Source organism: Crotalus tigris, unplaced genomic scaffold (assembly GCF_016545835.1).
Source record: "Crotalus tigris isolate CLP2741 ecotype Arizona unplaced genomic scaffold, ASM1654583v1 scf7180000017666.379230911805:20528666, whole genome shotgun sequence".
NCBI lineage: Eukaryota > Metazoa > Chordata > Lepidosauria > Squamata > Viperidae > Crotalus > Crotalus tigris.
In genome coordinates this window covers 15,564,907-15,590,709 of record NW_024096552.1, presented here as the reverse complement: position 1 = coordinate 15,590,709, position 25,803 = coordinate 15,564,907, and the positions used below count along the sequence as shown (strand labels likewise).

Sequence of the window (25,803 nt, the reverse complement as noted above, 5' to 3'; positions counted from 1 at the left end):
ACTCATTTTTTTAAAAAAGAAACAACAAAGATTCCAACACAAATTTTTTTAATATAAAGGAGCTTATTTCTAATATTATTGGTAAGATCGGTAATTTAATAACTTTTTGAAGAAAAGGCATTTCACACCAGTTACAGGTTCCTACCCTGTGTTAATACAATTAAAACAAAAACATGAAAGATCAATTTTTACATTTTTCTTCTTAACAGAAAAATATTTCTAAAGAATCTACTAGTCCATTTCTGCTTAAAATATTCATTAGCATGAGAAAGCTGAAAGAAAAAAAATCACATTTTTGTACATATTTATACTGTGTGAATGTATATGTGTATATGTATGTATAAAACTGATATATATATATATACATATATATACATATATATGTGTATGTGTATGTGTATGTATGTATGTATGTATGTATGTATGTATGTATGTATGTATGTATATATATATATATATATATATATATATATATATATATATATATATATAGCGCAATTGCATTATATTTAAAATACCACTCTCCCACAGTCAACTTCCATGCTCTATTAGTAGTTCCTCCTTTGCTTAGTTGCCAACTTGTGGAGGTCCTTCAGGAATAAGAGATGTAAAGAAAGTGGTAATGAAAGACCATGCAGAAGACATAAATCCAGGATTCTGTTCTGCACTGACATCACCAATATCTTCGCCACTATCTTCTTCAATACCTTCATCCATGAGACGTTCCTTTATATATATAAAAAATACTAAGTGAGTTAATCATTTTAATGTAATTTGTATTAACATAATTATTGTAATCTACAGTTTCTTGGAAAATATGTGTCCTTCTTTCTATCTAGATACCAAAACACAATGTATTCCTCTTGGCAAATTTGATAGATTATAGACAGATCAACACTATGTTTATAAATTATAAAGAATAATCAAATATTGCAATGTAATATAAATTTATTCAGCTCTGATTTTAACTACATTTATTCCCTATTAAGCATGCATGAAATCATTTTATTTTTATTTCTTAAATTTAGAGTTAAACTTTCATAAAACAGTAATTTTTAAATTTAAAAGTAGTCGTGTTGTTCAATTCATCTCCTTACCATTTCTTCAAGACCAGCATTATTTACATTTTGACCATCATGGTTTATATCTGCATTGTTTGCTGCCGGCTGTTGGAATCCTTCTTGTCTGAATGGGAACCATCCAGCTTGGTGCCTTTATAAAAGACATTGAGAAAATTACTAAGAAGAAATAAAACATTTAGGTCAGCAAACAATAAAAAGCAACGAATAATAATCTGTTAAAACTAATATCATCTAACTCATTCTTCCCCATCATCATGCTTTCTAGACGTGTTAGAAGTACAACTTGTAGAATTCCTCAGCCAGAATCATACATATTTTTGAATGCAATTAAATGTATTGGATGTAATTTCATGATGTATAGTTGAAATCATTCAATTATATATTTTTGAGTACATATAACATATAAAATGAATATGTACAAGCACTAACATACTCTATTTTGCAATGGTGATAAATATCTATAGCTCAGGTATAGGATAAGGGTAAAGGTTCATTCTCCGTACTTGTGGGTTGATTTCTGAACGTTTTGTTACCAGACTAGGTAACATCTTCAGCAGAATTTAGGGGATATCAGTGTCAGTGTTTTCTCTCTCTCTCTCTCTCTCTCTCTCTCTCTCTCTCTGTGTGTGTGTGTGTGTGTGTGTGTACATATATACATATACACATATACAGAAGAACACTGACACACACACACACACACACACACTGACGAATAGTTATATACTGACACTAACATCCCCTAAACTCTGCTGAAGATATTACTTAGCCTGGTAACGAAACCCACAAGCTTAGAGAACAAACCTTCACTCTCATACTCTGTTTTAATTTAGAAGACCACATGACAATTCACTGTAAATCTTATGAGTGTTACTTATTGATCAGCTTTCAGAAATGAAAAATATTCATATTTACTGAACAATGGATTAAAATTTACAATAAACTAACATTTCAGTAGATTTCAGTGAATCTAAATATAATTAAATTTGTATAAAACCGCTGTAAAAGATACAACATCCATTTCCAGTTGTGAGCTATTTGCCATTTGTCCATGTGTTGGATATGATTTTGAGCTAATAGGATGATGGTGCTGGAATAGGACTAGGGAGACCTAGATCTGCTTTGGTTATGGAAATTTAGTTGATGATTTTTGAGATAATCATTATCTCTTCACAGGGTTGTTGTAAGAAAATTGGGAAAGGGAATTTGTGAAGGAAAGGCAGTATTTAAATCAAACAAATGAGTATACTAAACGTCATAAATTTTTAACAAAATAAAGTAAGGAGGAGAGGAGAGGAGAGGAGAGAAGAGGAGAGGAGAGGAGAGGAGAGAAGAGGAGAGGAGAGGAGAGGAGAGAAAAATGTCCAACACTCACTGCCAGTTTCCCACAAGAAAATTCAATGGGGAAGCCAACAGGAAGACAGATGTTGCTGTGCCACTGATTTTTGTCCCATCTGTGGTCATTCTGATTCTCTGTTTAGGTAAGGAAATATCTCTGAAATAATAACCTAATGGGTCAATATTTGTCCAGTAACATATAAATGTGTAAAAATATACTGAACTATCAGGTCCAATCCCAGAGATGATAAAGCAAAATCCAATTGAGTTCAATCCTTTAATTGCTAACACCTAAAGGATAGAGTCTTATCAAACTAAAGCTGTAACTATCTAACCTACTAAGAGTATATTGAAAGATTCTAGACTGTGGTTATCCTGAACCTCATCTACCACCCCATCCAGTTTGGATCTGCACAGTCTCTTAATTCAGGCCTCTCTTTGAAAAAACTGTATTACCAAACCTGTCCCCCGTTGCTCCTGCAGAGGTACATTCCATCACACAATTTTATATATTTTTAAAACAAGTATTTAAGATACTAAATAGAAATAAACCTTAAAACAAATTATATAACTAACTGAACGTTTGACAATTATGTACACTTTGGGATTAACATCAAGGAGATCCTTCTGAATTCAGTCTATGGATTTTCTAATATAAAGCACCAGAATTCTCACCTCAGTTATGAACTCACTGGATAAACTTAGGCAAAGTATTCATCCCTCAGACTATAATGATTTGTCTTTCCACTAGTAAATAAGTGTTACTGGAAGAACTAATTTGATATAATGATGGATATAATAGTTTTTATTCTGTTCATGATCCATTTCTGTTTTAAGACAGATATTCCCATTAGTTTCTTCAAATTTTAGAAATGCATTGTAAACTTAAATGTTCATATAGTCTTTTCAGGGTTCCTTTTCATATTTAAATTTGCAATTATTTTTACAGATTCTAGTATTACAGAATAGTTAGAAAGGATGTCATTTGCTATGCAGAATAATCACAAGTTTGAAATGACCCAGATGCAATAGCAAAAATATATCCTCTTTTCTAGATAATTGTTGCTAACTTGCTCAAAAGACAGCCATCTTTTTAAATATACAATTATCCAGGAAGACAGGGTGCACTGAGACACAGATTTTCCTAAAGCAATCTTAGAGGTGTTTTAAATGCAAGTGATTGTGCTATACTAGTAAGTACTCCAAATAGTTAGACCATGTAAAAAAATAATTGTAGCATTTATACCATCTTCTTAAAATGGTAAGTTGCTTAACTATGTAACAGAAAAAAAATTTTTAAAACCGCAGACTAATCCATATACCTGTTTTCAAAGTGAGTGCTAGGGAGTGCAAACTGATGAAGTTTACAACAAAATATATAATGTATAAACTTTTCCAGTTTCTCAAATTTAAATTCACAAAATTATGTGCTATATAAATATATCATATTTACTTACAGGTAAACTAATAACATAGCTCCCATCACCATAACAAAGCGACTGAAGGATGAATAGAAATATACAATACTAAGGAGAATAGCAGCTCTGGAGAATGTGTATATCCAGTCCAGCCAATCTCTATTGAAGTCCTCTTCATTAATGACTGGGCCTCCTTGAGCATTCATTTGCACATTTTGATTTATAGGTCTGTTCTCCTGTGGAGCTACATTTGGAGCTGCTGGGGCTTCATTTGCAGGAACATGATCAGAACTTGAGGGCTCTGGAACTGGAGGACTGGTAGAATCAGGACTGAGGATTGCCTGTGCTGAAACTGCAGCTTGACTGTAACAGAATTAATGAATAGCTTCTCAAAAGTAAGGCATATTGGTTAGCTATTTATAATATGCAACAAAAGAATCTCATCATGGTATTTAAATCAGCTGCTGTGAGAAGGGCATCCTTCTCCTCGGAATGAACTAAGGAAGGGAAAAAAGATTCCCTCACACTGGTAACTGAAATAGGCATTTTGAAAATAAGAGTCAGCTTGAAACACTAAAATTATGAACAGATAAATGTCCTCAATTGTACAGTCCTCAACTTATAATGGCAATTGGGACCAGAATTTTCACCACTAAGTAATGAAGACTTATTTGGATCAAGATGCAGCAAGGATCGGAGAGGGTACATTGGAGTGTGAGGAAGATGTAGGCAGGATCAGGGAGGGTATATGTGAGTGAGGTACGATGAGAATCAGGAGAGCACAAAGGAGTATAAGGAATGTGCGAGGGTGTCACGGTGATAATTCAATCCATAACTCAGTTCTTGGCTGCAGAGGCTTTTCCGGAAGGCCTCTGATGGCTAAATTCAGGCTATGGGACACTGCGTGCATCAAACTGAAGCTCCATTCTTAGCTTCAGAGGCATTTCCTGAAGGCTTCTGGGGGCGAAATGGAGGGCGGGGGCAACACGCATGAGCGGTGGCAAGCAGCCACCGAAGAAATGGACGGCAAGGCAAGTGTCAATTCATGGGAGGTCTGGCTGCAACGATAAGCGGTGCAGGGCATGTGGAACAGCTCCACCCCTCCACCCCCACCCTAGCTTGATTTTTAGGTATGTGTTTCGCCCCAAAACAAGGGCTTATTTTGGGGTAGGGCTTATATTAGGCCCACCCCCAAAAATCAAGCTAGAGCTTATTTTGGGGGGTAGGTCTTACTTTTGAGGAAACACGGTAGGCGAGAAAATGCCCTTCAAGTGGTTTGTAAAGAATTTGCACAGTACATAGCCTTCTCTTCTGTGTCTCTCTGCCTTCAATAAATAACGTTTATAGGTTCTCTCCACCCTAAATGAATTATCAGAAAATCTGTGGTCTGATTTCAATCCTATTCTTGTTCACCATGACACATATAACATCTTTTAGAAGTACATTTGAGGTAAAATGTTCCTTATGTGACAAGAAGTATAGTGAAGAAGCAATGACTGCAAAAAAAAAAAAAAAATCTTAGAAGTTTGGGTTTATTAGTAATTAGTAGTACATACTTCACAAATAAAAATTATCCTTATTTTTTTCTTCAATCTCATTGAATTATCATGAATAAGATTAATCATGCCACTATATATGATAAATTTCAAGCATGTATAGTAAAGTGATTTCCCCATTGACACAAATATGCAGCTAAGGCAGACTTTTATATAAAAAGAAACTGGAAATACAGAATTGTATCTTGACATGTTCTTCTGCTTTTCTAATAAAATTCTTCCCAAATACAGTCTAGGAGGATGGAAATTTTCAATTTGTAATAACTTTTCTCCATAATAAAGCATATCTCTGAATCAGCCACTAAAACAAAAATAAAGCTACTCTTAAATAATCAATAGTAAATGTTTTAACAAAGCTGTATTTTTATTTCAGAATTGGTTTGTTAAAACTAATCTACAAAAAAAATCAATCTAGTCTTTTTTTTAATTACCAATCTTTCATCTTAGTACTAATTAAAATCATGTACTTACTATTGCATATAATACTGACGTGCATACATCTGTTGCCACCATAACATCTGTAGAGGGCTGAAAGTAGGATATACTGGAAACCCAGTTGATATTCCTTGCCCAGGAAATTGATTATCTACACTGTTAGAAACACACTGAAGTTTAATTATATGTCTCTGTTTTATATAACAGAGGTACATATAGATAAAATATATGAGCTGCAGAAGTTCAGAAAGCACAAAGAGTAAGCATTTCTGTATCTCTTTGCTTCCCTCTAGTAGTTGGGATTTTTTAAGCCCAGATCTGGGTAGGCATAAAATTAAAGTATTTCTTTTTTACAATATATATATATGTCTCTATCAAAGAATTTAAAATAGTCCAAAACTGATAAAACATACAATAAAAACAGAACAATAATTGATTCATCACATTTCCTCCCAAAATAAATATAAACTCCAGTCTTATTTTAGGATACTTCTTACATAGAAAAGCATAAAAAGAACAAAGAGATATTAAAATAATATAATTTCATCATTCCCCATGATTTATAATTTAAAAAATTAATATCAAGTGTTTGGCAAACATATAGAAGACTGCAATGAGTTCAAAACAACTGAATACCATCACAATATTGAAGGTATCCTAAATCAGTCTCCAACACAAAAGGTGATTACCCATTTCTTTCTATAGAAAAGTCAATATAAATTCTGGAAGGTAAAATGCTAGCACATTCACCAACTCTTCATACCAAAATCTTCACCTGTTGCTTTAAGAAGTGATGGCTAAACCTGTTTTTTCCCTTCTTCCTCCACTTTTTCTAGGAGTATCATCTTTTTAATTTGAAAGCTAGGAGGCAAACAAGGTAACTTTTCTGATATTTGAAAGTCACTTTTCTGATATTTGAAAGCTATTTAGGTTAAATAAATAAGTAAAATGGCTGTAATGTAAATAACCTGGGAACAGATTTTTATTATAATAATACTTTACCCCAAAAAGAATGTATAACAAATTATATTATGCTTTCAAGAAAATAAAACACCTTAACAGAATAACTTAGCACAAATTGTGTTCTATTAAAAATGTAACAAGGCTTGCAGATATAATGTTTTGCCTAGCAAAGAGCATGATTTAGTTAGAAAGAGAAAATGCTAAAATAATAACAGTTGTCATTACTATTACTTGGTTTTTATTTACTTATTCCTTATCTCAATTTCAATTATATAGGCTGATGTTCTGTCCAGAAATGGCAAATTTTACAATGACAATGCTATACATATTTATTAAAGGCAACAACAGGATTCACTGCAATACAAGTTGATGCAATCATATTGCATCATACCAGAATTATATCTTAGAAGAAAGTTGGCTGCAAGGTGTCACAAGAGACCTTGGTAATTCTCTGTGTATTCAGACTGAGAAGATATAAAAATATTAGTAATAAGAAGAGATAAACAATAGTAATGGTTATTTAAAAATAATTGGGAGAAAAATATTAACCCTAAAAAACTATTTAGACTCCTTAGATCTTGTGTAGAAGTAGAAGAATATGTGGTATAAGGAGACAAATTGATTTTTTGCAAATAAAACATTAAAATTGTAACTATTTATTTTAGTGTCAAAACATAGATTGATAACAATCTCAGTTTTTAATATACTTCAGGGTGGGATACAGGCAACGTATTTTCTAAATTAGAGAATGCTAGCTTGCATGGAATACCATGAAGATGCTTGGGAGTAAAATTGGGCTTTGATTGCAGTTGTGATGTATTGGTCAAAATGTGCCCTAATTGCCTGGTACTATTCTTATTATTAGCAGAGAAGACTGCATGTAGCATAGATCAGTGTTCTTTAACCTTTCTGGGTTGGTAACCCGGTGGGGGGGAGGGGGGAAGAGAAACAGATGTACACACACACACACATGTACGCACCAGTGCACAAGTAGCAATGAGAATGCCAGAACCCGCTGCTCATACAAGTGGGCTGCAAGCACCGGCACCAACTGCTCGCATGAGTTGGGCTGCATTTGTGCATGCCAGCCCACTACTCACACGGCCCAGTTGCGAATAGGCCACAGCCCAGTAGTGGGCTGCGGCCCAAAGGTTGGGAACCTCTAGAATAGATAGCGGGTACTCTAGTCTGTGTCTTTTGCAGTTTACTAAAAAGAATACAAAATTTTTCAATGACCAGAACATTGGGTAGCAGAGGTCAATATCTATGAACCCATCCAGTCACAATGCAAAGAAGATTATAACTTGGAATGTCAGAGAAATTAAACTATTATTTAGGTCCTATAATAATAATGTATAATAATAATTTAAAAAGACAAAAAGAGACCCAGAAAATGCAGAGCAATTAAGATATAAAACTGCATTGGAAAAGAGTACACAGGATAAGCTTCCAATAGAATAAAAGGAATAACAAATAATGAAAATATTTATAAATAACTAAAGGAGAGAATATTTTAGATATTTGAATGGAGATGACACAGATTATGTTGAAGAGTAGAATTGAAACTAATGCTGTAACTACCAGAATCTTTTTACAAAATTACGAAAAGGAAGCCACAAAAATATGAGTATATTGAAAAATAGTATAGCTAGTACAGATGACCAAATGTTAAAATATTCACATGTTCATTAATTTAAAGAGTGGCAATGCCAATTCATTTAATGTGCTAAATAAGAAATAGAGTATCTGTTCCATTATTGTTCTGCAATACAAGGGGAAAGATATCATGTGTGAGTACAAAACATGTAAGGTAATTACTTCGTTAAGTGAGCCTGAGAAGGAATCTGGTAGAATTTTGACTAACAGTACAAAATGTGACAATGAACAAAATTAGGGAAGGTCAATATAGTTTCATACAAGTTATGTGCAATGAGGTTTTTTAGTTCTCTAAAAAAATGTATAACAATTAAAAGAAAGCATAAAGATTTAGAGAAATCATATAATACAGGTAATCTTCTACTTACACCCATTCATTTAGTGATCATTCAAAATTACAATGACACTGAAAAGTGACTTATAAACATTTTTCACACTTAGTTACATATTCAAAATTCGGGTGCTTGGCAAAATGGCATGTATTTATAACAATTGCAGTGTCCTAGGATCATGTGATCACCTTTTGCGACCTTCTGACAGACAAGGTCAATGAGGAAGCTAAATTCACTTAACAACCATGTAAATAAATTGTTCATTTAACAACTATGACAAGAAAGGTTGTAAAATGAGGCAAAATTTATTTAATAACTATCTTGCTTAACAACATAAATTTTTGGTTCAGTTGTAGTCATAGGTCCAGAATTGTCTGCATATGAATAAAAAAATGTGGGGTAGTTGTGCTAACATTAGAACTATATTGGCTAGAAATACGAATGTACTTTTTGTATGTTTTTATGTATTGGCTGAAAATCCGAATGCTTTGCAGTATGATGCAACTAGAAAATTAACAATCAAAGATTAAGATAATTGCATGCAACCAGAAAAATGAAGTGAAAATAGCAAGTTACACATCCAGGGAGAAAGATAGTGGTTTATATATGATCAATTATGAATGGCAAAATGAATGTAAACTATGTTGTCCCCACTTTGTTACATAGAAATGAAAGTTGGATATGTCAGGAGAAACATAGAATTTGCGTGCACTGGAAATTGAAGTGGGTATGATCGATGTGAGATAATATATAGAACTAATTGGTTTTAAATTGAAAATTATCCGTGCATAGGAAATTTGCATCTTATAGATAGAAAGGAGGAGGATCAAACAGCAAAACAAATCATCTGAAAGAAAAATGTACAAGATAAAGGGAAACAAAATTGTGGTTAAAGTAAGGGAGGGGAAAAGTCTGAAAAACATCTGCAAGAAAACCATCAAACTCAGAGAGCATCAAGAACTCCACAATTTAACCCTGAGCTACAAATACTCTGTTCTATTGGTACAAAAAAACACTTCACAATGTTTATACATGAAAGAAGAGTAGAGTAGTTTGCAAGGATAAAAAGACAGGCAGAGATACAGTGAATGCTATTATTGTACATTAATTTTATTCAGGTATTTTTTTCCTATTCTTTTAATTTCTTTATTATTTTTAATACATTTTCAGTGTTCTGTGAATTATATTGCCTACACTATAAAATGTTGAATGAAATTCTAACATTCAAATCATTTATATGCTACTTACCTCTGCAGTATATATGAGAATGGATGGCTTTGTATTTGGTAATTGTGTGTCTGTGCAAAGTTGCGATGTCGCACACCTTCAGAATTACTGACAGCTGTATATACAGTTTCTTGAGCTGGGGAAGGAGATGATAATCCCAAATGTTCTGAACTCTTAAAATGCAGATAATAGTTTGAATTAGATGTGCAAAGCATTCAGTGCTGGTTCTTCAAAATACTATGAAAACTAGTCTAATATTCTATATTGGACATTAGCTTCTTCCTATTAGTAATCCAATTATTATATCTTATACCAGTTTTATATCTTGTCCCAGATTTATGCATTGCATAGATTTTTAAAATACTAACAGAATATTTTGCTGGCTAAAATAGTACACTTTTTTTTTCTTTTCCACCAGCATCAACAATACTGTAAAAGATAAGCAAATTATGAATCGGAAAACATCATCATGAATCCAGGAACTCATAGTATAATTGCCATGTGAATGTCAGCCTTTACAGAGCCATCTCTATTTGGACCATGACATCTGTAAATATTTTGGAAAAAATTTGCTATCATCTATTAAAAATCTCCAAAAATTGTACATATTCTTGGAAGGATGGGGAATAATACATTTTTCTTTTGATTTTTAGAAAGCACAGTTCTAAAAGTCAGTCTAAAAATCTTTTATTATACTTCCTTGTTTAATTAATCATTAAACTAATATTCTAGATTGGCCAAAATGATATAATGCCTTCCTGATAACAGTACTATCACTATTATAAGGGGAAATGAATATATTAAAACAGCATATATTTATTGATAGAATTTAAATGATTACATCTCACACAAAGATAACTTACCAAGCTGTTGCTAGATGCTGAAGACTCATGACTTTCTCTAATAGTATCAGGTTTAGGGGAATTTGGGGGTGTCCGTGAAGAACATACCAAATGAACCATATGATATTCATCTTGCTAAAATAAAAGGGAGTATTTTTAGTGCTGTCTACTTTCACATTAAATCCATGGTGACTAGCAATACCAATCATAGTATAAGTGTTCATATAATTAGTACAATAGGTATGTTTGCACAACACACTGAACATATTACTGAATTAACCCATTTTCTACATTTGTATATAGACTATAACAAAATGTGTTGGATTCGCAGAACAAAATAAACTCAAGCTTGTAAGTTATGCAAATACAATTTCTAGGTCATAACCTGACCTAGTTAATTCAGCCAATGAGTACCAAATGTAGACACGTTTATAATGACCATTACAGCTATAGTATCTGTATGAACCAACCAAGTTCTAACAATGTTTGTTTTCAAAGAGTAGCCCAGCACACACAGCAATGGGTAAGCCAGTACATACAGTACTCTCTTGGCTGGCTGGCTCTCTTCCTTATCAGAAAGAGAAAACACAGAACAAGTGAGCAAATGCAAGAGAAGGAAGGAAAGAAGGAAAGGAGAAAAGAAGGAAAGTTTCTGTCTGTATATGTGTTTATGTATATCATAATTCCCTATTTTATTTTCCTGAACGTTCAAGAAAAACAGATCTAGTGATCTGTTTATGAGTATGACCCCATTCTCATTTTTATACCAAGGAACATCTCAACTTATTTGCATATACAATGAGGCTTAGGGGCTCTTAGTCACTGTATCAGAAAAATATGTGAAAAATAAATGATATTAATATCTGGATCACCCCAGCTCCTAAATTTATACTCAATCTTCCAATTGCTTTATCCAGTATCAAATAAATATTTAGAGCAATTTTTTAAGAAATTACCATTTGTCTACAATGGATTTTTATCATAGGGAATACAGGAATGTAGATTCAATAAAAAATACACCGTTTTATAAATACTTCTCTCCCACCATAATAATGAATTTAGGCTTTGCCCTCTCTATGTTACTTTATTTGAAAATAGTGTTGCTTTATAATTATAACTTGCTAGTCCTAGCAAAAATGACTTAAACAAAATCCAAACACTTCTCTACCTACCTACCTATGTATCGAAACTATATTTTAAATAAATGGCTGGAGTTTGCTTTTTTCTGAGCAATTTTTAAAAACAAAGATAGTATTTAGATTTTGCTTTTCACTGCATTATCAGGAAATGATCTTGTGCTGTTGTACTAGACTGCATATGTGACTCTCAGTAAGATGAGAAATATTGTTCTCCATAGGGATTGTTCTAGTATCTTTTAGTATCTCTGAAATAGAGAAGATGAGCAGAATACTAGTCCCCTTGGCTCCACCTATAGCAACCTATTGACTCCACCAACACTCTAGAAAGCAGGCAGTCAACAAGTTCTCCCTTTTTCCATCAGTCCAAGTGAACCATCATTAATCACTACTAATTCTTCAAAACCTATACTGTTGTTAGCTACAGTCAGCAATTTTAATCTCCTCTTTATCAACAAATAATTACAGGGAGAGATTATTAGAAAGGACTGTAATTGCTCAGAATTAGAGCAGCAATAGATCTAATCAATGCAATAAATTAGTTAGGAAATATGACAACTTTTAACACTCATATTTATGATATATAAAATATCTAACCTCATGTATGTGTACACTTAAGAAATATTTATTTATGAGACTTATATACCGCTTTAAGTGCAAACACTCTCTAAGCGGTGTATACCAGTAAGCAATGTGTGTGTGTGTATATATATATATATATATATATATATATATATATATATATATATATATATATATATATATTACATTGCCCCCAACAATCTGGGTCCTCATTTTACCTACCCCGGAAGGATGGAAGGCTGAGTCAATCTTGAGCCAGTGAGATTTGAACCGCTGACCTGCTGAACACAGTCAGCTAAAGTGGCCTGCAGTACTGCACTCTAACTGCTGCGCCACCTCGGCTCATTACCAGGTACCAGGGGCCCCAGCCAAAACATACAATACAATAATTTTCTAAAACAGATAATCAATTCATGTTGTAAACAAAGTTAGCATATTTCATTAAATTTCTGTGTTCATCATACAACATTGGGATTGCTCCATTTTACAGTAGTGACAATTTATACATAGTTCAATAGTATTTAGAATTCACTATTTTGAAAGGTAAAATATTTATTTAAAATACGGTAATTGAGTAAAGCTTACTTTTCTGAGAATATCTCTTAGTTGCAGGTGATCAGGAAGCAACCTGCCAGAATAGACCAATCTCTGATCCTTTGTAGACTAAGAGATGTGACAAAGGAAGAATTAATCTTTTTCAGAAGCATTGTATTAGAACTGCAAACAATATTTGTAGATTAATAGTGTAATTTAAAATTCTCTTATATTTAACATTTGAAATATGTGTAAATGGTGTCTAAACCTTCAATCTACACGCACATTTATAATACACATATACAAAAATACTTTTATTACTTCGAGCCATGGAATAGTTCATCCAGTCAGTTTTAAAAATAAAATGCACATACATTTAAGTAATTTATTTGTCAAGTGTGATATCTCTTGACTATTGGTATTGCTAAATATTGGTATTGCTAAATTAGAAGGAAATAAGAATAAAATATCACAACTAATTGTTTTGTCTCACAACACTATTATTATGTTTTAACCAGTTTTTAACTACTGCTTTTTTAAACTAAACTTTATTCTGACATACATAGCTCCTTTAGTGAATAATATTAATATGATTCAGAACTTCTAAATGTGAGTTTCACTAGCAATCAGTGTGTTATGTGATAATAAGGGATTCAAATTTATTGCTGAAATAAGTGATATTTGACTAGCCTTACTCAGAACAACTCTAAATAACATATCCCAAAGGGAAGATGTTTATCCATAGATTACAAAAATTCTCCTGTCTGTTTGTCAGTTTGTAACCTTCAATTAGCCCAAACAGAGCATCATAATATAACAATTTTTAATCAATGTATCTCAAATCCATATAAAGAATGTGTACAAAATCTGGGACCCAGAAAATGCACTGAGTACTATATATAAATTCTAAACAAAAATCAGGAGGCATATCACTAAATGATAAGGTACTAGGCTGGAAACTGGTAGAATATAAATTCTAGTCTTGTTTTAGACAGATACTCAGATTGACATTTGATACTCTTTTAGCGTCTAGGAACAAGAAAATGACAAATCACTTCTAAGAATTTTGCCAAGAAAACTGCAGGGACTAATAGTTGTCAGGAATCGATACTGACTTGAAAGCACACACACACATAAAAAAAAATCCACAAAAAATACTAAGTTTTTTTTACTTTTCTTTGGTTTACTGTCTATTAAAGCAAACCATTCTTAAACATTCTTGTTAGTTATAATATTTCAGAGTGTATTTTAAAAAACAGTAATCATATTTGTTACCAGCAAATACTGATTATTTTAATTCAAACAGAACAACCTAGGGGAAAAAAATCATGCTTCATTTTCATAAATAATTTCAAAACATCACTACACTGTCAGGAAGCTTTGAACTGCATGTACAACTACAAGAAAGTGCATGCGAGGTCTTGGAAATGAGTTTTCATCTATTGAAAATGTTATGTGGCAAAAAACATATTAGTTTGCTCAAACATAGTCTATAAAAGCCTTCAGCAGAAATGGAAGCATCTATTGTCTAGCTGATGCAAAAAACAGTTGCAGAAAAATCAAGAGCACCTTGTATTTTCCTGAGTTATATAGTATCTTGAATAAAGTGAATCAAGAGATAGAGAGTGGTCAGACAATTGTGTTCACCCCAGTATTATGAAAAGGAAGAGACTCATCTTTAAAAGAAAGTGGTTATTTGCTCCAGTCATTTGCAAAAACAAGCAGGTGGCAGGACTTTGCAGTAGTTGGAGTCAATCTCCAAAAGTTATTTCAGAGCAACACAAGTGCAAACACAACCCCATACCTAAACAGTATTTTTTTTCCTCGGATCATGTGACTAGTGGTTATGCAATCCCAGTAAGAGACAGAGCTGTTTATTAAGATCTCCTTTTGGAGATTTAATCTCAAAATACTGCACAGCTCTAATACAGGGAAACAAAAGCATATTGATTTTTTAGACCACAAAAATGAATTCATAGCTAAACAAATGTCAGGATGGAAACAATAATAACAATAACAATAGTGTAATTAACTAGAACTGTGATGATTATCTTCTTAGGAATATGTATATGTATATGATTTCCATGAAGCTCAGGATGACAACACAACATGACACCACTGAACAAGCTAAAGCTCTTGATATGATAACAAGATTTATGAAAAATAACAAAAAGTTTGCAACAAAGCATCTAAGTAGGATGATAAGTTACAAGAGGTACTGGCCCACCCAGTACCATTTAGAGGATTCATTTCAGCAAATACTTTTAGACATAACTATTTAGAAGTTTGGGATTATTTTGCAGATTGTATAATTACTGAAAAACATGGATTTGTCTCTGCAGACATGGTAGTCAAATTTCTGATTAGTTATTTCCTTCATAACACAAAGTTGTACTCTATGTGTGACTTAGTATGTATATTTTGGATAGAAATGGTTTTCTTGAAATTCCAATAATGAAAACTATGCACTATTAGGAGACAATATGCATTTAAAATTGATGTATCTGTAATCTAGTAATTAAGAGAAAGTGAGCCCATTGTTGGATACTGAATGAAAAAACACAGTCTTAGTGGAGTACGCTTTGGAAAAGTGAGATTTTGGTTTGGGGAATGAGGAAGGAAAGGCCTAGTTGTTAGTACTATGCTAAGGTCTCACATCATTGCTTGGGAAAGAGCAGGTAGAGGAGGTAGCTTTAAAAAATGGCATTGAGGTCCCTTGGGATACCAGCAGGAATGCTATCTTTTTTTTCTGACTATTGTATGACTTAAAAACCCTGAAATGTAGCAGAGAAAGCTTGCTCAAACAGAGAACGTGTGAAAAACTCCATTTTAGAACACCAGACTCCTTTCAACGCATAACTACAGCAAGCCCAAAAGCAAAAAATAAAGCGTTCCTCTTCCATGCAACTGCTTTTCTCGGTCGGCATCTCCCGAACCCCACCGGCTGTTCTGCTCCGTCCGGTGACTCAGGAGGAGCTAAAAGAAAGGCGAGGGGCTCACCGGCTTACTGGGATACACCTTGGAGAGGTGGCATTTCAGTCTCCCGACGGTCCAGTCCAGGTAGCAGCTGATGGTCTGGTCAGTATATTTCTGGTTGGGCGCTTTGATGATGAGGGTGACTGGCGCCCCCGCTACAGGGGTCTCCATCGGGGCCGGCGGCTGTCTAGGCGCCAGACGGGAAATCAGGCTCAGGAACCATAGAAGTGCCTTCCAGAAACGGGAGTGGCCGCGCGGCTCCCAGCGCCCATTTCTGTCCACTGGGAGCTGCTGTTTCCTCCTCAGCTCAGCACGGCCCAGGCCCCAGGAGGCAGGAGGGTAGCGTCATACAGCGGCCATGCGCAACAAGGCCCCAGCCCGGGACCGGCCTTGAGGTAGCCCGCTGCTGCCCCCCAAACAGCCGATCACCCAACACCCTTCCTAGGCCAGAGTGAGCCTAAAATGGAGTCCGGGAAAACAACCAACCGCCCCACCTGGCCAGAGCGCGGCACGGCAGCGGCGGAGGTTGTTGCTGCTGCTCTACCGCGTGGACACCAGGCGGCACTGTGGCGCAGCGGTAGTAGCGATGTCCGGAACAGACGAAGGCAAAAGGCAGGAGCGGATAGTCGCTGACAGCGAGAGGCTGTGGTTCCTGCTTATGCTTTTCGAGTCCCTGAGTCACAAAAAAGTCCTCGGGAAATGAAGCTTTTCCGAATTGTTGTGTTCGGCTATGCCTCGGAGCCAGCGATAGGCAACAAGAAAAACGAGCGGAAAAGGAGAAAAAGCAATGAGCAAACAAAACAATAGGAGATAAAACGTCATTTTATATTTAGGCATAGTTTGCCTAAGGACCCAGCGAGTTTTCAACAGTCCCCTTTGATGCGTTAGATTCCCACTGCAAAAAGTCAGGGAGGTGTAATACAGTTCAATACATCTGGAAGATGCCAATTGGGGAAGGACCGTAGACCATAGTGCAGGGGTAGGCAACCTTGGCTCTTTTATGACTCGTGGACTTCAACTCCCGAATTCCTGAGCCAACTGTGTGAGAAATTAGAGAAAGCTACCAGTTACAATATATATGCAAATAATGTCCCTACATTCCTTAAATATAGGATTGGAATTTGAATTCATTCTTACGTTATTTTGTTAAGAAATTTAAGTCCATGTTGTTTCTTTATGAAGTGCTTATGAAGTTACTGAAGGATGGGAGAGGGAGGTACAAGCCAATGGGCTCTGCTTAGCCAGGCAAATAAGATGGCTCTTTGGTGTTAGTGGGGCTTGGAAGTATGCATAGAGCTTCAATTTAACTTTCAGCTAAAGAGCATATTATAAATGTTATTGTAGAGTATAGTTTAATTTGTTATTAAATTGGTGCCTGAATATTAGAATATATATTTTTAGCATTTCTCTCTACTTACAAAAACTGTCAGAAAGGAGAAGCCAGTTTATTTTTCCTTCTTTTAATTTTAACTCCCAAATATAAGAATGGAATAGAATGGAATAGAATAGAATAGAATAGAATAGAATAGAATAGAATAGAATAGAAATTATCTTGAATATTGATATCTTGAATATCGAAGGGAACTTAAAAACCAAACAAGAGTTGAAAAAACAGGGCATTGACTTATGGTGGCCTCATTTACAAATACAAACAAAATACGAGAAAGATAACAAAATATATGGTTTTTATAAAGAGCAGACACTGTTTGATCAGGTACTATTAACATCAGACGAAAAACTGATTAAGAAATTGTACAATTTTTTTTAAAGCTTAAAGATGGCAGATGAACAAGTAAAAGGACAATGGGCTAAACACTTTGGGCACAATTTAGAGTTAGAAAACTGGCAAAATCTTTGGGAAAGATACTATAAAACAACAATGGGAACTGCATATAAAGAAAATCTGTATAAAATGTTTTATAGATGGCACTAATCACAGGCCAGACTAGCAAAAATGTTTAAAAATATGTCTAGCAATTGTTGGAAATTCAGGCAAAAACCAGGAACTTACTATCATCTTTGGTGGACATGCCCTAAAGCAAAAAAAAAATTGGATAAAAATTCATAGTTGGTTAAAAAAAATATTTAAAAAATATGTAGATTTGAAACCAGAATTATTTCAAGAAAAGATAAAAAAGAAAATGTATATTTAATGGTACATGTATTAACAACAGCAAGAATTGTTTTTGCTCAAAATTGGAAAAAATGAAGAAACGCCTTCTGAAGATGACATAATTAAGAAAATACTGGAATGTTCAGAAATGGACAGACTCACATTGAAGATTAAAGAAAAAGAAGATACAGAATATTTTCAAATATGGGATGTATTTTACCAATGGCTGGAAAAACCATGTAGGATTTTACTACATATTAAAATAAGACCCAGACAACATGTTGTTTATTAAGCACTAATAAACAAATAAAATATAAAAAAAGAAATTATGAAATAACAAATAAACTGGCATATATAAATATTTTAGTGGTGTTTTTCTTGACATAAGAAAAAATGATTATTAAAGGCCAGCTTAGGTCATAGATAAAATTTTAGCAGTTTATGGCATTGTAAAATGTTTTCAATCTAACTGCTACTCCAATTGTGTATATGTGTACACTTTTTTTTAATTCAGAACAGATTGGAACTAGTCAATTTTGTGATTAGCAGGATGAGGTGACAAACATGTTATTTACAAATGGTCCTCAATTTACAACCAGTTGTTTAATGACCTTTCAGAGTTAAAAAACATCAAAAAGATACTTCACTTCTGGCTGTTATAAAATGTTGCACCAACCCCATTCCCACAGTCATATGACTGCATTTCAGGTGTTTGGCAACCCGCTTATATTTAGGACTTGTTGCAGCATGACTGTGGTTTGTGAAGTTTTTTGCTGGGTTTGAGCAAAAAACCCCTATTCAGAACAATGTATTTATAATTGCATGATTTGGTTAACATCTATGATAAAAATGGTTGTGAAATTGGGTCAAGTTGTGTGATGCCTCAACTTATGATTGTCAAAACTTATGACTGAAATTCTCATCTGATATTACTTTAGAATTAAATTTGTACTCATTACTAAAGCTCAGAATGGTTTTACAAAATGCTCTGTTCTTATGAAAATGGATCTTGAGATTATTAATGTGCATTTAGTAGTTAGATAGTTAAGGTGTGCATTAGGATCCAGAAAGACCTGTGTTCTAGTATACTTTCAACCACAGAAGCTCACTGGGTACACTGAATGAATTGCCATTTCTCAACTACTTCATGGGCTTCTAGTAGCTTTTCCTCCCTGTAGTAGCTTTTCTCTTAGGGGGAGCCTGGAACCCCCACAGAGCGCGTCCCCGGGTGGCGGATTGGGGGGGCCTACCCATTATGGCTTTTATACCGTAATGGCAGGTTGGAGAGAATCAAATACCTCCCATGGACAACAGGCCTGGTGAGTGGCAGCTGGCTCCCCAATATCGACTGAAGGCGGAGACCATATTGGTTGGAACGGATTCAGAAGAACAGCACACAGTGTGGTGGCAGCCACTTGAACAGCGTGTGCACAGCAGTGTAGAAAGCAAAGAGAAGACTACTACACTGTATATTTCCCAGGAAAATCATGTTAATGGCAACAAAACCTAACAATGGCCCCGAGTACGGGCGCCCCTTAAATGGGGCAGGGGTGCTAAGAATCTCCTGGTCCACTAGAAGCATGATAAACCCAAAAGTACGAATTGATACATGGAATCTGAGAAGCCTATACGAAGCTGGGAAAACACACAGCACTATCCAAGAAATGTCCAAAACAAGATCAGAAATGAAGAGGTGATAAGTCGCCTGGGAAAGCCAAGGAAAATCATCAAAACAATTAAAAAATGAAAATTAGAATATTTCGGACATGTGATGCGACACCCAGAAAAATATGGCATGCTCCATTTAATCCTCCAGAGAAAGATTGAAGGCAAACGAGGTCCAGGCAGGAGAAGAACATTGTGGCTTCAAAATCTAAGGGACTGGTTTGCACAAAATTCACCAGCACTTTTTTGTGCGGCTGCTGATAAAAACAGGATCGCCAACGTCCGATAATGGATATGGCACAACAAAAAGAAGTAGCTTTTCCTCCCTTATTTGCCCATTATTTTCATTTTTCTTAGTACTTCTATATTTTATATTTTGATAAACTAATAAAATATTCGAATCTGGAGAATTGTTGCAATTGTATGCTTCATGGCCCTTCCAGTTTTGTGGAACACATATCAGTTATGGGCATGAGGAATTCTTATTATGCAGTCCTTTAGTTTAATTGAAGGAGTATCTTAGATATTTCTATACTGGCTTTTCAATTTAATATTGAGTAGGCACTTGGGATCATGTATAGCTTGCTAATACAGGATATAGTTTCTATCATCCCCAGCCAATATGACCAATGGTAAGATTCTAGGACAGTGGTGGTGAACCTATGGCATGCGTGCTGTCGCCCCAGCCCTGCCTTCCCCCATGGCCCCCTACTCACCAGCAGCCCCCCCCCCAGAGGAGAGTTGCCCCCAAGCACAGCCCACGCGGAGCAGCGCAGCCAAGCACATGGAGCCGGGCAGCTGGGACAAGACTCTGCCCTCACACTCCATTGTGCACAGATGATGCTGCAAGGTGTGGGTGGAGGGCATGGCCGCCATAGCATTGCTGGGCCACCTGGGTGATCTGCAGTAGGTCCTGGAAGCGGTGAATGGCCCTGTGGGAGGGTGGGGTGGGGCAGAGCAGGCTGGGGATGGGGCAGAGTGGGCAGAATGGGGCGGAGTGGGGCAGGGGTGGTTTTGGGGCATTCGGTCTCTAAAAGGTTCGCCATCACTGTTCTAGGAACTGGAGTTCAGTAACACAGGAAGCTCCATTCTTAGTTTGAATTATATAGCTTTCTCAACTTAATGCTTTTGTTTTTCTTGGGGGTTTTTTAATGCTTTTTTCAATTTTTTATAAAATCCTTTTTTCAATTTTTTTAAATTTTTCAATTTCTTATTTCAACTAAACATTAAAAAATTACTTATTTTAATTCTGTAGAAATTTTTAAATTCTTAATGATCTAAGAGGAAAAAAATAAAAAAAGCACAGAAAAAGAGACAGACGCTTAAAACAGGGAAGTTACTGATGAATTTTTCAAGACAGAGAACAAAGGTCAAGAAATCTTGTAAACTTGTAAGCTGACACTTTGTAACATGGACAATATTTAAATTTTTAGAAATTTTAAATTTTTTAGCAAACAAAAACGTCATGGTGATAATGACTGACACTATAGTGATTTGCAAAGTGTGCCATATGTTTCAGCTTATGCCTATAGAAGATCCAAACTATGTATGTATCAAATGTAAATTGTTTGAATTATTGGAAGAAAAAGTAAAGGGTTTAAAGGCAATTATAGCACTCTGAAACTCAATGAGCAAAGTGAGAAATCCCAACCTAAACAAGAAGACTACACCAAAATAAAACACAATAGGGAGCAAACAGCTTCTAAAAAAATGATGACCCCATATATGAACATAAAGAAGAAAACTGATACACCCAAATCAAACACAATAGGGAACAAACAACTTCATTAAAAAACAAGCCTACATATGTACTTAAATAGCAAGATCGATGGAAACATGTTGCTCTTAGAAGAAAACAACCAAGAGCAAAACCCCTACTATCCACCCTAGCCCACTCCAGTGAAGCCCCTCTGAAACTGAACAATTGTTTTCATAACCCCCCCTGGAAGAAAATATACAGGCACCCACAAAAGAGCATTCATCAATAGTTTCTTAAAAAGAGGCACAACCCACCCTTCCTGTGACAGGAAGAAAAGTATTTCAGACTTCCCTAGAGAAAAAAAGGCAAATATTGGTGATCAGAGATTCAATTCTTGGGAGAAAAGAAACTAGAGTCTGCAGATTAAGCAGTCAAACTAGGAAGGTATATAGTCTTCTTGGAGCAAAATCAAAGATGTAACTGAGTACCTTACTAAAATAATCAACCCCAAAGATTACTATCCCTTTCTCCTCCTACATGTAGGGACAATGACACAATAATTTATTTATTTATTTATGAGACTTATATACCGCTTTAAGTGCAAGCACTCTCTAAGCAGTGTACACCAGTAAGCAATGTATATATATATATTTACATTGCCCCCAACAATCTGGGTCCTCATTTTACCTACCCCGGAAGGATGGAAGGCTGAGTCAACCTTGAGCCGGTGAGATTTGAACCGCTGACCTGCTGAACACAGTCAGCTAAAGTGGCCTGCAGTACTGCACTCTAACTGCTGCGCCACCTCGGAATCTGAAAACAACAAGAGATTACAAACAGCTAGGGAAGAAAGTTAAAAATTAGAACAAGTGTGTTTTCACCTATACTTCCAATAAAAACCCACATCCAACGAGAGAGCAAAGGATTTTAGAAACAAACCACTGGCTTAAAAATTGCTGTCATCAACAGAATTTCAGCTTCCCAGACCATGGTCTGCATTACCTAGATGAAGGGCTACTGGAGAGGGATGGACTGCACCTCGCAAGAACTGGAAAGAATATATTCGGAAAATGACTGGCTCATCTTATCAAAAGGGCTTTGAACTAAAAATGGAGTGGGGGCAAACTTCATGACCTATAGAACCTAATTGCAAGCTAAAACCACTATATAACCAATTACATAAGGAGAAGGGAGTAAAGAGAAAAAAGAAAAGAAAAACGTAATGAAATAGAGAGTATGAAAATCCCAGTTACAACATAGGAGATACAATAAACATAACCAAGACCAATAAAGGATTCAAATGTCTATATACTGATACTCAAAATATAGGGAACAAACAGGGTGAACTTGAAGTATTAGTACATGAAGGCAAATATGATATAGTTGCCATTACTGAAACTTGGTGGGATAAAACTCATGACTGGAATGTACTGATGGAAGGATTCAAACTATTCAAAAGAAACAGACTGAACAAAAGAGTAGGTGGTGTTGCATTATTTATAAAAGATCACTACATCTCTACAATAATACACAAAGTCAAGAATGAAAACCTCCTAGAATCCATATGGCTCAATATAAAAGGAAAAAAGAATTGCTATAGACATATACTACAGGCCACCCAACCAAGCAGAAGAAATAGATGAACTCTTGCTAACCAGATAACAAATGTATGTAGGAAAAATACCACAGTAGTAATGGGAGACTTTAATTACCCTGATATCAACTGGGAGACAAATTTTGCAGCAAATGGGATATCAAACAGATTCCTAACCAACTTAGCTGATACCTTTGTCATCCACAAGATAGAGGAGGGAACTAGAAGAAAAGCAATACAGGACCTAATTCTTACTAATGGAGAAGAAGTGATAGAGGGAGTTGAAATTGCCGGAACCTTGGGCAAGAGTGACAACATCATACTGGAATTCAATATAATGCAAACACACAAGCAATAGAACATAATACAGCCAGTGTCTTAAACTTTAAAAGATCTGATTTTAACAACTCAGAGAGAGCCTAAGAAAAATTACATGGATGAAAAACCTAAAGGGGAAAATAACTCAAGAAGCATGGTAACACTGAAAATTATAATCATAAAAGCCCAGTCCAGCATGATACCACTGAAAAAGAAAAAAGAAACCAGCATGGTTGCACAAAGTTCTCTCTGATAAGCTGAAAGGCAAAAAGGATAAGTACAAAAAATGGAAAGAAGGACACATAACTAAGGCAGAATATCAGCAGATAGCCCAAATTTGCAAAGATGAAGTCAGGAAAGCAAAGGCTCAGAATGAATAAAGATTTGCAACAAAAGTCAAAGATAATAAAAAAAAGTTTCTTTCAACATATAAATAACAAGGAAACAGTCAGTTTACTAAAGAGAGAATATGGCAAGGAAGTAACAGGCAGAGCTGCTTAACTCATTCTTTGCATCAATCTTCATGCAAAAAGAAACTATAGATCAATCCACCAAAAACAACTGTAAAAGACAGACTAGAAATAAAAATTTAAACAGCAAGAAAATGGTAGTGCCACACCTGTCTGACCTTGATGAATATAAATCACTGGGACCTGATGGATTACAACCCAGAGTTCTGAAGGAGCTGGCAGATGTTATCTCAGAATCATTGTATCATATATTTTAAAAAATCCTGGAACATTGGAGAACTACCAGAGGATTGAAAAAGAGCTGATGTGATTCCCATCTTCAAAAAAAAGGGGGGGGGAGACAAATCCAGGAAAATACAGACCAATCAGCCTAAAATCAATACCTTGGAAGACACTGGAAAAAATAATAAAAAATAGATCTGTGAATATCTAGAACAGTGGTTCTCAACCTTTTTAATGCCGCGACCCCCAACCGGTCGTAAGTCGAGGACTACTCAATCGGTCGTAAGTCGAAGACTACTCAACTGGTGCAGCACCGTTTGCAGAATGGGACTTTTGGCGGGCTCAGCAGGGCAGAGACAGCCTGGACAATTCCTATTGGCTTTTGAAAGCCAATAGAATTAGACTCTATTCAAGAGAGTCTATTCTATTGGCTTTCAAAAGCCAATAGAATAAAAGGGAGTAGCACAGCTAAGGAAAAGGGGGAAAAAATGGCGGACTGCGTTGTTTGGCGACCCCCGTGAAATGGTCGTTCGACCCCAAATGGGGTCCCGACCCACAGGTTGAGAACCACTGATCTAGAAACAAAGTTATAACTAGTCGCCAGCATGGGTTTGTTAAAAACAGATCATGCCAAACCAATCTTATTTCATTCTATGACAAAGTGATTCCATTAATAGAGCAGCAAAATGGACATAGTATATTTATACATCAGCAAGGCATTCGACAAAGTAGATCACAACCTACTTCTTGGTAAGCTAAAAAAATGTGAGATAGACAGCATTGCCACCAGATGGATTTGTAACTGGCTGACAAAGCATACTCAATGAGTAGCCCTTAATGGTACTACAATATCTTCATAAATGATTTAGATAAGGGAGTAAAAGGAGAACTCATCAAATTTGCAGATGACATTAAGCTGGCAGGAATAGCCAACCCCCCAGAAAACAAGCTCAGGATCCAAAAAGATCTTGACACCCTTGAACAATAGGCCCATCCAATAACATGAAATTTAATGTGGAGAAAAGCAAAGTGTTATACCTGAGCAGGAAAAATCAAAGGTACAAGAATAAATTAAATGAAGCCTGGCTCAAAAACAGTAACTGAGAAAGGGACCTTGGAGTCATAGTGGACAATCACTTAAACATGAGGTGCAGAATCAAAATCACATGAAGTAAGTACCACTTTATAAAGCCCTAATAAGATTACCCCTGTAATACTGTATCCAGTTTTGGTCACTATACTACAAAAAGAGGTTGAGACTTTGAAAAAAAGTGCAAAGAACAGCAACTAAGATGATTAAAGGCCTGGAAACTAAAACATATGAAGAACGGTTGCACGATTTGGGTTTGGCTAGTCTAGAGAAAAGAAGGACTAGGAGTGACATGATAGCAGTACTCCAGTATTTGAGAGGTTGCCACAAGGAGGAGGGGGTCAATTTATTTTCCAAAGCAGCTGTAGGCAGGACAATGGATGAAGCAACCCAGAACTAAGGAGAAATTTCCTGACAGTTAGAACAATTAATCAGAGGAACAACCTGCCTCCAGAAGCTGTGAATGCTCAATCATTGGAAGTTTTTAAGAAGAGACTTGACAATCACTTGTCTGAAATGGTATAGGACTGTGGTAGCGAACCTATGGCACATGTTCCA

The 25,803-nt window shown here is 35.4% G+C and overlaps 1 protein-coding gene across 2 annotated transcripts; it reads right to left on the bottom strand.

Moving 5' to 3' along the window:
- Nucleotides 1–418: 418 nt before the first annotated feature.
- Nucleotides 419–16,616, bottom strand: HERPUD2 (HERPUD family member 2). Of its 2 annotated transcripts, XM_039336793.1 has the most exons (9): nt 16,099–16,616; nt 13,150–13,227; nt 10,868–10,981; nt 10,026–10,177; nt 5,863–5,982; nt 3,875–4,198; nt 2,455–2,574; nt 1,098–1,212; nt 419–726 (listed from the first exon to the last, which is right to left on the bottom strand). In XM_039336793.1, the coding sequence occupies exons 1-9, from the start codon at nt 16,243–16,245 to the stop codon at nt 568–570; spliced, it is 1,329 nt and encodes a 442-aa protein (XP_039192727.1). In that variant the 5' UTR covers nt 16,246–16,616; the 3' UTR covers nt 419–567. The 2 variants fall into 2 exon arrangements, with proteins under 2 accessions (XP_039192727.1, XP_039192728.1); XM_039336794.1 differs by lacking the exon at nt 2,455–2,574 and having other exon boundaries at nt 16,099–16,609.
- Nucleotides 16,617–25,803: the final 9,187 nt, after the last annotated feature.

What these genes read in the sequence shown, in the direction of transcription:
- HERPUD2 (XM_039336793.1), bottom strand. Translation starts at nt 16,245, where the DNA reads ATGGAGACCCCTGTAGCGGGGGCGCCAGTCACCCTCATCATCAAAGCG. An exon ending in CGTCAGTATTATATGCAATA is followed by an intron (nt 4,199 to 5,862) that starts GTAAGTACATGA and finishes ATTCTGTTACAG; the next exon opens with TCAAGCTGCAGTTTCAGCAC. An exon ending in GCTATGTTATTAGTTTACCT is followed by an intron (nt 2,575 to 3,874) that starts GTAAGTAAATAT and finishes TTATTATTTCAG; the next exon opens with AGATATTTCCTTACCTAAAC.